The sequence below is a fragment of the Cajanus cajan genome, chromosome 7, assembly GCF_000230855.2.
Source record: "Cajanus cajan strain Asha chromosome 7, NIPB_CcT2T_4, whole genome shotgun sequence".
In the NCBI taxonomy this organism is placed as follows: Eukaryota; Viridiplantae; Streptophyta; class Magnoliopsida; order Fabales; family Fabaceae; genus Cajanus; species Cajanus cajan.
Genome location: NC_138523.1, coordinates 36,652,705 through 36,665,566, shown reverse-complemented (window position 1 = coordinate 36,665,566; position 12,862 = coordinate 36,652,705). Strand labels below are relative to the sequence as shown.

At 35.3% G+C, this 12,862-nt stretch overlaps 1 protein-coding gene across 1 annotated transcript; it reads left to right on the top strand.

Annotated features, from left to right (window-relative positions):
- The first annotated feature begins 1,642 nt into the window (after positions 1-1,642).
- On the top strand, positions 1,643-11,202 carry UPL4 (ubiquitin-protein ligase 4). Its single transcript, XM_020382525.3, has 19 exons — positions 1,643-1,757; positions 1,842-1,995; positions 2,579-3,235; positions 3,322-3,432; positions 3,585-3,701; positions 3,814-3,972; positions 4,072-4,233; positions 4,871-5,023; positions 5,114-5,235; positions 5,334-6,483; positions 6,632-6,715; positions 7,056-8,282; positions 8,405-8,635; positions 8,727-8,831; positions 9,999-10,079; positions 10,178-10,246; positions 10,351-10,479; positions 10,576-10,659; positions 10,768-11,202. Exons 3-19 carry the CDS (start codon positions 2,612-2,614, stop codon positions 10,831-10,833), a joined length of 4,674 nt encoding a protein of 1,557 aa, XP_020238114.1. The 5' UTR covers positions 1,643-1,757; positions 1,842-1,995; positions 2,579-2,611; the 3' UTR covers positions 10,834-11,202.
- Positions 11,203-12,862: the final 1,660 nt, after the last annotated feature.

The following is a 12,862-nucleotide window of genomic DNA, read 5'->3' as shown; positions in this document are numbered from 1 at the left end:
TTAAAAATAGTATTATAATGCAATAAATCTTGTAATGCAAAATATTTTTGTTTTCAAATTTTAATTTTTGATTGAGTTGATGATTTAAAATATTCTTGTTTAGATTTTATTCTCTGTAGTCTATACTCTATAGCTATAACAATATATAAAAATTATATTATGATTTGATGTGCACAATATTTTATATTATTTTATTTTTAAAATTACTTCCAAATCATTCTATCTCATTCTCCTTTTTTTTTTTTACTATCTTTTTAATTAATTAATTTTTTATATTTCCTTAAATCTTCAACTAATATTTTTTTTTTAAATAATAGACTCTCTCTCACTAGTCACTGACCTATTTATAAAGACATTTTTATTTTTATTTTCATGTACACAATATTTTTTTTTAAATTTCAACCGTGAAGCAAAGAAAATCAGTGAAATAAATAAATAATAACTACTTATCAATAAGATGGACGAGCTTCTAATTTAGAAAATATTTTACATAAGCTATATTATATTTATCTTGATGAACTTGACAGTCTAAAGATAACATATTACACAATAATAATTAATAAAAGTTTTAAAAAATTATTCTTAAAAAATTGTGACCAAATGAAAATATTTATATATTATTTCACTAATATATATGAATTCAAATATTGACACGATATTTATTTATTTATATTTATTATTCATTATTATCCTATTTTAAATTTAATGTAGGATTTATTACACGATAATATTTTTTTTAATTTCTCAAGAAGTTAGTAAATATTATTTAGTGTGAAATTTTTTCATATAAATTTCTCATAAAACTATTTTCATGGTAGATGAAGACATTTAACTTATCTAAATCAATTAATATCTTATCATATATAATACACATGTTAAAAGTTTATATAACTAAAAATTATAATAAATTATACATAAATAATATTATATTCAAATATATAAATTATATTTAAATTTTTTTATAAATAAATATTTTTAAATATATAAATTATATTTTAAAGTTATAAAATAATTTATATTATAATACAAAATTATTTTTATTTATTAATAATTTAATTTAAAATATTAAAAATTATTTAATAAATAATTATGATAAATAAAATATAAATTAAATAAGAGTTAAAAGAATCTAAAAAATCTCTAAAAGTGTTCTTGCAATTAGATTGTAGTTTATATTTAATATATAAGGGTAAGTTTTTACTTAATAAACATATCACATTAACTTTATTTACTAATTTAATATAATAAAAGTATTTAATTTTAAATAACACATACAAACATCTATAACAATATTCATTCAAATGAATTTTATTTATTTTTAAAAATCATGATTTTCTTAAATTATTTCCAAAATTATAATTTCTTAACATTAAAAAACTTTACTTTTGATGAGGGATAATATGTGGGAAATCCTAAATTGAAACTCCATGGAGGTGTGAATGAATAAAAAAGAAATTAAAAACCTAGTTTTATCCTCGGTTAAAAGCCCAAACCCAAGAAGGTGTGTATATATACATTATACATACATGAGGCAGAGGCAATGGTAAACGATTGAGGCGTGCATCAAGTTTCATGCACCTCATCAGCAGAGTATTGATTCTCAGATCATGAGAAAGTGTGAAGAAACTAATAGGTAAAGTATTATTATTTTTAATATTAATTAACAGCGATAATCACCCACATAAATATTTACACTATCATCACCCTATGTTTTCTTCCAACTTGCAAGCGTTCGTGTGCAATCACCCCTTCTCCTGGTTTTCTTCAATTTTATTTTTCTCTTTTCTATTTTTCAATCAATTTTCGAAATCGATTATCAATTCATCATTTTATTCTTTCAGAAAAAACAATTCGGCGAAGAAGTAAGAGGAATAGAGACAGAAGAAGAAGAATAGCGTTGTTGCCTTAAAATTCACCATAACATCGTCCTTTATTTTGTTGATACAAAAACTGGGTCTTCGACTTTATCGAAGACCGATTAACAACTACGACTAGGTAGATAACCATTGAAACTGTTGTTGTTTTGAGTCTTCAACTTGCCGTGATTGTTTCGTCACTGATCGTGTTCTTTTTGCTGTCATTGTGTGTTTGTTTCTTCATTATGATTGCTTTGTCTTTTTCTTTCCTTTTATTTTTTTAAAATTTTAAATTTTTAATCTTTTATTCGTGATGCAACCAGGACGTGTGTGTGTGTTTGCATATTATTTATTGTGGGAATTGGGGTGTTTGATGTTTCTGTTGTTGGTTTTTCAATTGATGTTATAAGAATGTATCGTGGACACCACAGCAGCGCTGCCACTTTGTTTCTTTTTTGGGAATAAGGTTCTGATGAGTAATTAACTGGGATGAGGTTGAAAATTAAGAATAATGACTGCTTGTGCTGTTTATATTTGAGAAAAAGTTTTGAATAAGGGAAGAGCTTGTTGTTTGTTTTGGATTGGAGTTATGAACTTACCTTTTAATATTCAGAACAACTAGCAAAATGTCAGTTTTTTGGCTAAGAATCCAGAGTTGTTTGGCTTATATTTGGTTCATGGATGGTAATGAATGAAAATTGATGAGGTTTTGAACTGCGCAGGGTTCTGTTTCCATTGGGGTTTAGAGACAGTTAATGGAAAGTCGAGGCCAAAAGCGTCCAGAGATGGTGGATGAACTGCCTGCTGATAAGCGGGCATGCAGTTCATTGGATTTTAGACCAAGTTCTTCAAACTCATCAGTTCAAACCCACATGAATTCAGCAGTGGAGGTGCATGATCATGACATGGATACTTCCTCATCTGCTTCAGCTTCAAGCCAATCAGAGGGAGAGCCTGAGAAGGATTCAGCTTATGGGTCATGTGATTCGGATGACATGGAGCATCATCATAGCTCTCTCCATGAATATCATGGGCGGAGACTGTCCAGTGATCATGGGAAATTTAAAAATATTATATCTAGCTTGAGTGGACAGACTGAACCCTCTTATCAATTAGCTGCACTTACTAAACTTTGTGAAGTTCTGTCTTTTTGTACAGAGGGTTCACTCTCCAGCATGACTTCAGACTTGTTATCACCACTACTTGTAAAGCTGGCAAAGCATGAAAGTGACCCGGCTATAATGTTGTTTTCTATAAGGGCCATCACCTATATATGTGATCTATATCCTAGGTCAGCTGGTTTTCTTGTTCGTCACGATGCTGTGCCTACTTTATGTCAAAGATTATTAGCTATTGAGTATCAAGATGTAGCTGAACAGGTAATTGTTGCTTGTTTGTTTTTTATCCATAATATTTGCTTTGTTGAAAGAAAGGGATATGACTTATTGGTGTTGAAATTATGAAGTGTCTCCAAGCTTTGGAAAAGATTTCGCGGGAGCAACCACTTGCTTGCTTACAGGCTGGGGCAATTATGGCTGTTCTAAAATATATTGATTTCTTCTCAACAAGCATACAGGTAAGGCTCTAACATAGTAGGCCATCATCTTCATGTGAAATTATCATTTTTTCTTGTCATTCTTTAAAACCAATATTTTGTCACTCTGTTTTAGAGGAGTGAAGTATTGTTTTAACGGTTTACGTATTCTCCCCTTCTCCCCCCTTCACCAGAGAGTGGCTCTTTCTACCGTGGTGAACATATGTAAGAAGCTTCCTTCTGAAAGCCCTTCACCTTTCATGGAGGCTGTGCCTATATTATGCAATCTTCTTCAGTATGAAGATCGGCAGGTACCAATGAATGGATTTAAGTTGATTGTAATGCATATTTGTATCTTTAATTCTCTTGTGGTTTCATCTTCCCTTTTGTAATATTTATTGAGCTGCAAATGTGCTTCTGCAGCTTGTTGAAAATGTTGCTACCTGCTTAATCAAAATTGTGGAGCGAGTTGCACAGTCCTCTGAAATGCTGGATGAGCTTTGTAAGCATGAATTGATTCAACAGGTTACACATCTTTTAAGTTTAAATGGTCGAACAGCCCTATCTCAATTAATTTACAATGTAAGTAATTTTTTATATACCATATCCATATCCTTAAATTTTATCTTTTTTTCCTTATGAACTTTAAAGTTGAAATAAATATATTATTTTGCTCGGCAGGGGTTGATAGGATTACTTGTCAAACTTTCATCTGGATCACTTGTAGCCTTCAGGACTTTATATGAACTCAATATAAGCAGCATATTGAGAGATATATTATCTACATTTGATCTCTCACATGGGGTATCAACATCACAGCTTGTTGGTGGACATTGTAATCGGGTATGTTGCTTATGTTTGACTATTTTTGTGTTTGACTGACATGCAGCAGCATAGTTTGATTAATTTCCAATATTCGAAGTGGAAAATATAGTTATCTTCATTAAGTTGATATGAATTTGTTGATTGGTAATGTTTTCATATTAATAATTGGCCCATTTAATTTAAGCTTAGTGGTCATGTGATGCAACTTTTTTAGAATCTATTTTGTTTCTTTAAAGAAAAAAAAACCATTTTTTTCTTCCAAAAACTTAAATAATTATTATAATTTTTAAAATATATCTTTGATAGGAGGCTCCAAATCTTTCAATTAAAAAAAAGGTGAAGCAATCATTTCCTTTCTGAGAAGTATATATGATTATCTAAGATAATATTGCTATTTAGTCCCTAAATGTATCCTTTCTCTACACTCAATTTAATTGAATGCTATGAGCTATAATGTCCCTATGCATTAAAAGTATTCTTAGTTAAATTTGCTGCTCTTGTTATGCTTGTTTAAATTCAATATTCATTTTTATTTAGTAATGTCCTTCAGAAGTACATGGAAAGATTTTCCCTTCATTTAGGAATGTGTGATTTGAGATATTTCTTATAAAAAAGCTGTGTGAAAGATGTTTAATATATTTTGCTGACTTGCTAGGTATATGAAGTACTCAAATTACTAAATGAGCTTCTCCCTGGCCGAGCTAAAGATTCAAATGATCAACTGGTGGTAGACAAAGAATCCTTTTTAGATAATCACTCAGATCACTTGCAAAGGCTTGGAATGAATGTGTTTCCCATGTTAATCCAGGTTGGTTAATATTCTTGTAGTTAGCTAAATGCTCTTCCTTTAGTTTTTTTTTCCCCATTACATTGCAATAACTACTTCATCCTTGTACAGGTGTTTAATTCTGGTGCGAGTTTACATGTTTGCCATGGATGTCTATCGGTTATGTACAAGTTAGTTAGTTTGAGCAAACCTGATATGCTTGTTGAATTGCTTAAGAACACCAATATTTCAAGGTGAAGCAAGCATCCTAATCCTTAGTGTTGCATTATTAAATTCATTTTGTTAAATATATTTATATATTGATTTTGATTTTATCTGGTTAACATGGCAGTTTTTTGGCTGGAGTATTCACTAGAAAGGACCACCACATGCTAATGTTAGCATTACAAATTGCTGAGATAATCCTTCAAAACTTTTCAGATAATTTCCTAAAGTTGTTTGTAAAAGAAGGTGTTTTTTTTGCCATTGATGCACTATTAACACCAGAAAGATCCTCAAAATTGATGTACCCGGTATTTAGTGGCATTCAGCTATCGTTGGACTCTAGTCAAAAGTCTGCTTCAAGAGAGGCCCTCAAGTGCTTGTGTTATGCATTTTCAACTGTCCAATCTCCAATGTCATCAGAAGCCAGAAGTTGCAAACTTGACAAAGACTCTGTTTATAATCTTGCAGAGCACATAAAAGCAAAATACTTGGCACCAGAATTATTTGATTCTGAGAAAGGATTGACTGATGTTTTGCAGAACCTCAGAGCACTTTCTAATGATTTGTTGAGTATGTCCACTGACAATGGTGCTCTTGCTGTGCATGAAGAGAAGATCAATAATATATTGTATCAAATTATTGACAAGCTTACTGGCAAGGAACAAGTTTCTACTTTTGAATTTATTGAAAGTGGAGTCGTGAAGTCACTTGTTAATTATTTATCTCATGGTCAGTATATGATGGAAAACAAGGGAGTCCAGGGTGTTTGTAATTATAATGCTGCTATAGAAAAACGATTTGAGGCTTTGGCTAGTGTATGCATATGTGCTTCTCAGCCAATCTCCGGTGAAACACCCCTTTCTATATTAATCAAGAACTTGCAGACTGCACTGACTTCATTGGAAGCTTTCCCTATTATTCTGAGCAATGGGCCAAAACTGAGAAATTCATTTGCTACTGTTCCTAATGGATGTTCCATCCCTTACCCTTCCCTGAAAGTCCGTTTTGTCGATGGGGAGGGAGAGGCTTTACTGAATGAATCCCCTGATGATTTTCATACTGTTGACCCTTTTTCTTCTATGCATTCCATTGAAGGATATCTATGGCCAAAGCTCAGTGCAAAAAGCACAGAGCATGCTAGATCGTCATCCATCCAAGTAGTTTTGCAACCTGAAAGTTCTCCCCTTCAGTCACCATCAAATGCAAGTTCAGGCCCAGTTGATATTCCCGTAATTTTGGGGACTTCTGACATGTTGACAGATCTCCATGAAACACAGGTGATGTTTGTAAGCCAGGCTATTGATGTACTGAAGTATATGTCTATTTCTGTGTGACTTTTTTATTCCTTGTTAATTTACCTAATTTTTGGTGAATAGGGATATTTTTCCTGATTTAGATTTTTTTCTCAACTATATTGTTTTGCAGAAGGGAGAGCCAAAATTGTCACAGCCTAGACTTGATCAGGCAGTCAATGTGAATGTTGGGGAATCTTCCTCATCTGGAACTCAGGTTGTAAAGATAATGCATAACATTCTTGCTTGTTATTTGTGTCAACCTAAGTTTTTAATTCTACATAATAATTCTAAATTGTGTCATTTCACAGTTTTGAACTTTTTAATAAACCAAGATTATATATTTTCTGATTACTCCAGTGTAATTTTCCATTGGTTTATTGAGATATTACTTTTCCGTTTGTGGTATTCTCTCACTTGCTACTTGTGTTCTCATTCTTGTTTCTTTTTTACAAAAAAAAACTTTTACTAATTTTATAATTTCTATGTTACCATGATAACAAATATTTGGTTTCCCTTCCGAGTGTATTTTAACCTTTTGTGCCCTTTTCTATCAGTGTTATGCTGACCAAGAACAGCAGATGAATGCCCAACCAAACTCAAAACCAGAAAAACAGCATCCTGCATCTTGTAGCAATGAAGCTGCTCAAAAGCTTGTTTTTTATCATGAAGGACAACGTCTGGATCATAAATTGACACTATATCATGCAATTCTTCGCCATATAATAAAGCAAAATGATTCTTTTTCTAGTGCAAAACTGTGGAATCAAATGCATACAATAACCTATAGAAGGGCTGTAGAATCTGAGGACATAATACCTCCAGAATGTCATTCTTCACCTCGGGATTTCTCTGATGATAAAGTTTTAGCTTATTATCAGCATACTCCTTTTTTCTCAGACATGTTCTCCTGTGAACTTGTTTCTGATTTAGAGGATTCAAGTCCAACATATGATATTTTGTTTCTTCTTAAAAGCTTGGAAAGCATGAATAGAATTATATTTCACCTTATGTCTCGTGAAAGAATTTGTGCTTTTGCCAAAGGGGATGTTGATAACCTGGATAGTCTAAAATTAGCAGTTCCTTCTGTCCCTCAAAATGAGTTTGTAAACAGTAAGTTGACAGAGAAGCTAGAGCAACAGATGAGGGACTCTTTGGCTGTCTCCATTGGTGGTATGCCATTGTGGTGTAATCAATTGATGGCTTCATGTCCCTTCTTATTTAGTTTTGAGGCAAGATGCAAGTACTTCAAATTGAAAGCATTTGGTCAGCCACAAGTCCAACCTCACATGTCTCACAGTGGCTCAGGAACAGTAAGTGACAGGCGGCAGGGTCCTGTTGGAATGCCTCGAAAGAAATTTTTAGTTTATCGCAACCGGATTTTGGAATCTGCTGCTCAAATGATGGACCTGCATGCCAGTCATAAAGTGGTTCTTGAAGTGGAATATGATGAAGAGGTGGGCACTGGTCTTGGACCAACTTTGGAGTTTTATACTTTGGTATGCCAGGAGTTCCAGAAATCTGGCTTGGGCATGTGGAGAAAAGATGCTTCTTCCTTTACTCCAAAGACAAACTTGCAGGCTGATGAAATTGGAACCCATTCTTTTTATGGACTTTTTCCTCGTCCATGGTCATCAATGCAAGATACATCTGCTGGCATACAGTTCTCTGAAGTAACAAAGAAATTTAACCTTCTAGGCCAAGTTGTTGCGAAAGCACTTCAAGATGGAAGGATCTTAGATCTCCACTTCTCAAAAGCTTTCTATAAACTTATTCTTGGAAAGGTAATAAATTTGGTGCTATTAGTGAACTTAAAGAGCTTGCGACCTAGCAAAATACTGTAAGATTTACTATGGTGGTCATTATAACTGACTGAATCTCTCTGCTTACTACCATGTGTCTTTAGGAACTTTCTCTCTACGACATACAATCCCTTGATCCTGGGCTTGGTAGGGTGCTGCAAGAGTTTCAAGCACTAGTTATCAGAAAAAAAATTATGGAATCTGACAGTGGAGGGAATCCTGAGTTGCTAAATGGACTAACCTTTCGAGGTACAAGAATTGAAGATCTTTGTCTTGATTTTACTCTTCCTGGGTATCCTGATATTGTTCTTGCTTCTGGGACCGATCATTCCATGGTAAGGCATTGCTTGGTATTTTTGCAATTCAATCTTCACTTTAATTCTTTCAATGGAAGAATATAAAATTTACATATTCATGTTTTTTTAGGTAAATATGGGAAACCTGGAGGATTATGTTTCACTTATTGTCGATGCAACTGTGAGGTCTGGAATTTCAAGACAAGTGGATGCTTTTAAATCTGGCTTTAACCAGGTCTCTCACTTTGTCTTAATAATAGTTAAAATAGATTTTAGCTGCTTTTATTATTTTTTTTAAAGTGACTTTAAAAAGAAGGAATTTTTGCCCTTGTGGTTGTACTAAAGTCAATGTCACTATAAAAGTTGGCAGAGAATTACATATCAAGGATAAAGGAAGGCCCAAAAAGAACTGGTGTTTGAATAACATGATGAATAAAATGAATTGTGCTTTAGGATAACCTCTATAAACAAGAAGAGTATGGATGTCATTGCCTTTCGTTTGGTTTGAAGGTCGTCTTACCTCTAGATGAGACTGGGTTCAATTTATGAACTAATTTTAGGAGTCTCGATAATTTTCAGAGCTGAAAGGACAGGACAGAGAGAAAATAGATGTGTTAGAGAAAATTTAAGCCATGCAATATAATAATTAAGCCATACTAAACGATGCAAACATATCATTTTCTTTTGTGTCTTATATTTTAGTTTGATCATAAGATTGACCATTTTCAGTAGCCTATTTTTGACATTTTACTCCATTTTCAGAAAGCTTCTGCTGAAAACTCTAGTTAAGGCTTATCATATACATTTTCTCTTATTTTCTGTTAAGTACCTCCGGTTGTCCGGTGCTTCTAATTATTAAATTTTTCTAAATCAATTTATATGATCAGGTATCTAAGCTTTCCAATATTCTTAAATGAATCTTAATTTGACCCTATACAGGTTTAGCATTTGTTGCACTTCGTTTAGTGCCCTCATTTTCATTAGGTTTTCAATGATAAAATGTCTGTCAAATTGGAACCGGGATTCACCTCGGTACATCAAAAATCTCAATGTTGTTACATTCTTGGTAATTTTAGCTGCATTGGAACTTAAGGGAAAATGGGGGGAGAAATGGGGTTTGGGTCTGGTGCTCAAGACTCCCGAATCTAGCTAATGAGCTAATGAAAATATGTGAACTATTTCACTGCTAATGAGCTAATCAGAAGTAGGTTTTGTGTCTGAACCATCTTCTAAGTCATTTCTTATTTGTGTCTTCATGGTAGGCCATCAAGATCAGTAACTATATAGTGAATATAAAGTTATCTTTCAGATTTTCCATTTACAATACTGTTCATGAATTTCTACTACATCTTCATTGTAGTGATCAATTCTTTTAATTTCCATAATTGTTTTCTACTTTCAGGTTTTCCCCATCGAACATCTTCGGATTTTCAATGAAGAAGAACTTGAGCGAATGCTTTGCGGAGAGTACGACTCTTGGGCTGTACGTGCAAATTTCATTCTTTTAATCAATTATATATAAGTCCTTTACTTTTCAGGTGGTGAGGAAAAACAATTAAAAATTATAATGCCTTTTAACAGATTAACGAGCTTGGAGACCACATTAAGTTTGATCATGGATACACTGCTAGCAGCCCTCCCATTGTTAATGTAAGCATTCATGTACTATTAGATGTTTTTGATCTTACTGAAACATTTTTTTTCCTTAACCTGAACCTCGTAATTTTATGGACCATCTACTGCTGTCGACTCAGTTGTTGGAGATTGTCCAAGAGTTTGATCATGAACAGCGACGAGCATTTCTGCAGTTTGTGACTGGTGCACCTCGGCTTCCTCCTGGAGGATTGGCATCTCTCAATCCGAAGTTAACTATTGTCCGAAAGGTATGCATTATATAATTTATATTTTGTGTGGTTTTTTATACTTAAGAATACCATATTTTTTCTGTGTTATCTACTTATACTAGTGTGTTTTAACAGCATTGTAGCAACCGAGCAGACACAGACCTACCTAGCGTGATGACTTGTGCAAATTATCTTAAGCTACCTCCGTACTCATCAAAAGTACCTTACCAATTTATACTATTTAAACTTGGATTAGTAAAAACAAAAAAGTTTTAGGAAGTGATTATTTTTACTTTTGAGCCTAAATATTCGTTTATTCAATTTCAGGAAAGGATGAAAGAGAAGCTGTTGTATGCCATAACAGAGGGTCAAGGATCTTTCCACCTTTCGTAGTTTCACTCTCTTGACTGGATTCGTATTTGAATTATGAAGATGAAGATGTAATTATTAGGGTAATTGTTAGTAATGTAGATAAAGGTGCTAGTGAGTTGCTGGCAGTGGTCTCAATGAGTTTCTTGCAGTGGTGGTCACGAGTTACTTGGGGATGAAGCTACTTTCTTCACTGACAACAATTGTTGGGGGTGTGTACATAGCACGCTGATAGTTTAGTTGATTGACTGGTATCAGCTGTACAGAAACGGAGGGCACTTTCAAGGGTCACGCTTTGATTTTCATGTACAGTATTGTGTACAGGAACCTGATCATTAATATTTTAGTCGTTTACATGAAAAATGATATTAGTTCCTATCTCTGCTTCTGTTACCTCTTCAATGGTTCTAAATTATATTTGATTTTCCTTAAAGTATCGTACCACTTTCTTCTTTTAATTTTTTAACTTCCATTTACAAGTTAAAAGCTTCTTTAATCTTTGCTATGTTAAATCTATACCGTTTGGTGGCCGACTTGTCCGAATACTCGAGACCGTTGCTTATGTCGAGTACCTGAACCCGCCGATCACCCCCAGATGGGGCGAAACGTGTCGGCGGAGTCGGCCGAGTATGTCGGCATCATCAAGATGGTTACGGAGAGATTAATTAACATAATGCATAGGATTAGACCCCTAATTTTCCGGGGCCCAGTCCCTAATTGCGGTCCAATAAGAACTACTATAAATAGGACCCCAACGAGGTATGTAATTAATTCTGAACTACCGCATTTATTACGCCGAGCACTAACTTGAGCGTCGGAGTGTCTTTGCAGGCACACCCACCCCCGACTTTGGACTACCCGGATAGGAATGAGAAGACCGAGACCCAGGATCAGACCCGCTACAACAAGGATAATTGAGTGTGTATCCTAACACAGGAACATTTGGCGCCCACCGTGGGGCCAAAGAGGCGCTTCAGCCCTGTTGAATTTTACGACTGAGACCGAGATATGGTAGTAACGCGAAAAGGACAATCAACAACAACTCAACCGATACCTAACCCCGAAAGTAACCCCGTTATGACCAATCAAGAGCGTTACCCGTATGGAATGCCTCAAACCGAGCCAGAACCGGTGATACAAGAGGTCCGGCCAAACACTAACCGAGACCAACCTGATCTCCATGATGACTTGCGTGCATTGCGCGAGGAAATGGCCGCTATCCGAAGGCAAAGAGAGGCCGATGCAAGGGAGTTGGCCGAACTGCGCCGACAAAACGCCGAACTCCAAAGCCTTAACCAAACATATGTGTCGTCAACCCCTACTCTTCAAGAGGAGTCGACATATCATGCCCCGACCGACTATGTGACCCGAACCCTGGTCACCTCATTGATAGCTAACAAGGCCGATACCACCACTCACTCTCTAAGACATCCTTTTTCCCGAAGAATAATGGAGGCAACCCTGCTAGACCATTGGAAAAGCATGCCGATTGAGAAGTACGACGGGTCATCCGACCCCGAGGAACATTTGAATGTTTTCTTGACGCAAGCGACCCTCTCCACTCAGGACGACTCGGCTTTGTGCCGAATATTTCCCACGTCACTGAAGGGAAGAGCTTTGAGTTGGTTCACGAGGTTGCCGAGCGCCTCCATTGACTCGTTTAGCAAGTTGTCGTCCCAGTTTACCCTACAGTTCGCAACGAGCAAGCCGTACAAGACGACCTCTTTAGCCTTGGCGGGGTCCGTCAGGAGAAGAAGGAAAGCTTGAGAAGCTTCATGGACAGATTCAATAAGATTGCAATGGAGATTGGAGATCTCAATCCCGCCGTGGCATTGGACCGGCTAAGTACAGCCCTCCGGCCGGGACCATTTGTAAACAACTTGTGTAAGAAGCCCCCAGTTGATATGAACAACCTCCGGCGCCGAGCCGAGAAGTACATGCAAATGGAAGAGCTTGCGGAGACTCGGAACCAGGCCAGGGTCGAAGAAAACTATAGCCGGAAAGAATCTGGCCGAGAGCAGGTGAAAAGGGTGAATGCCGAGCCCTCGAATAC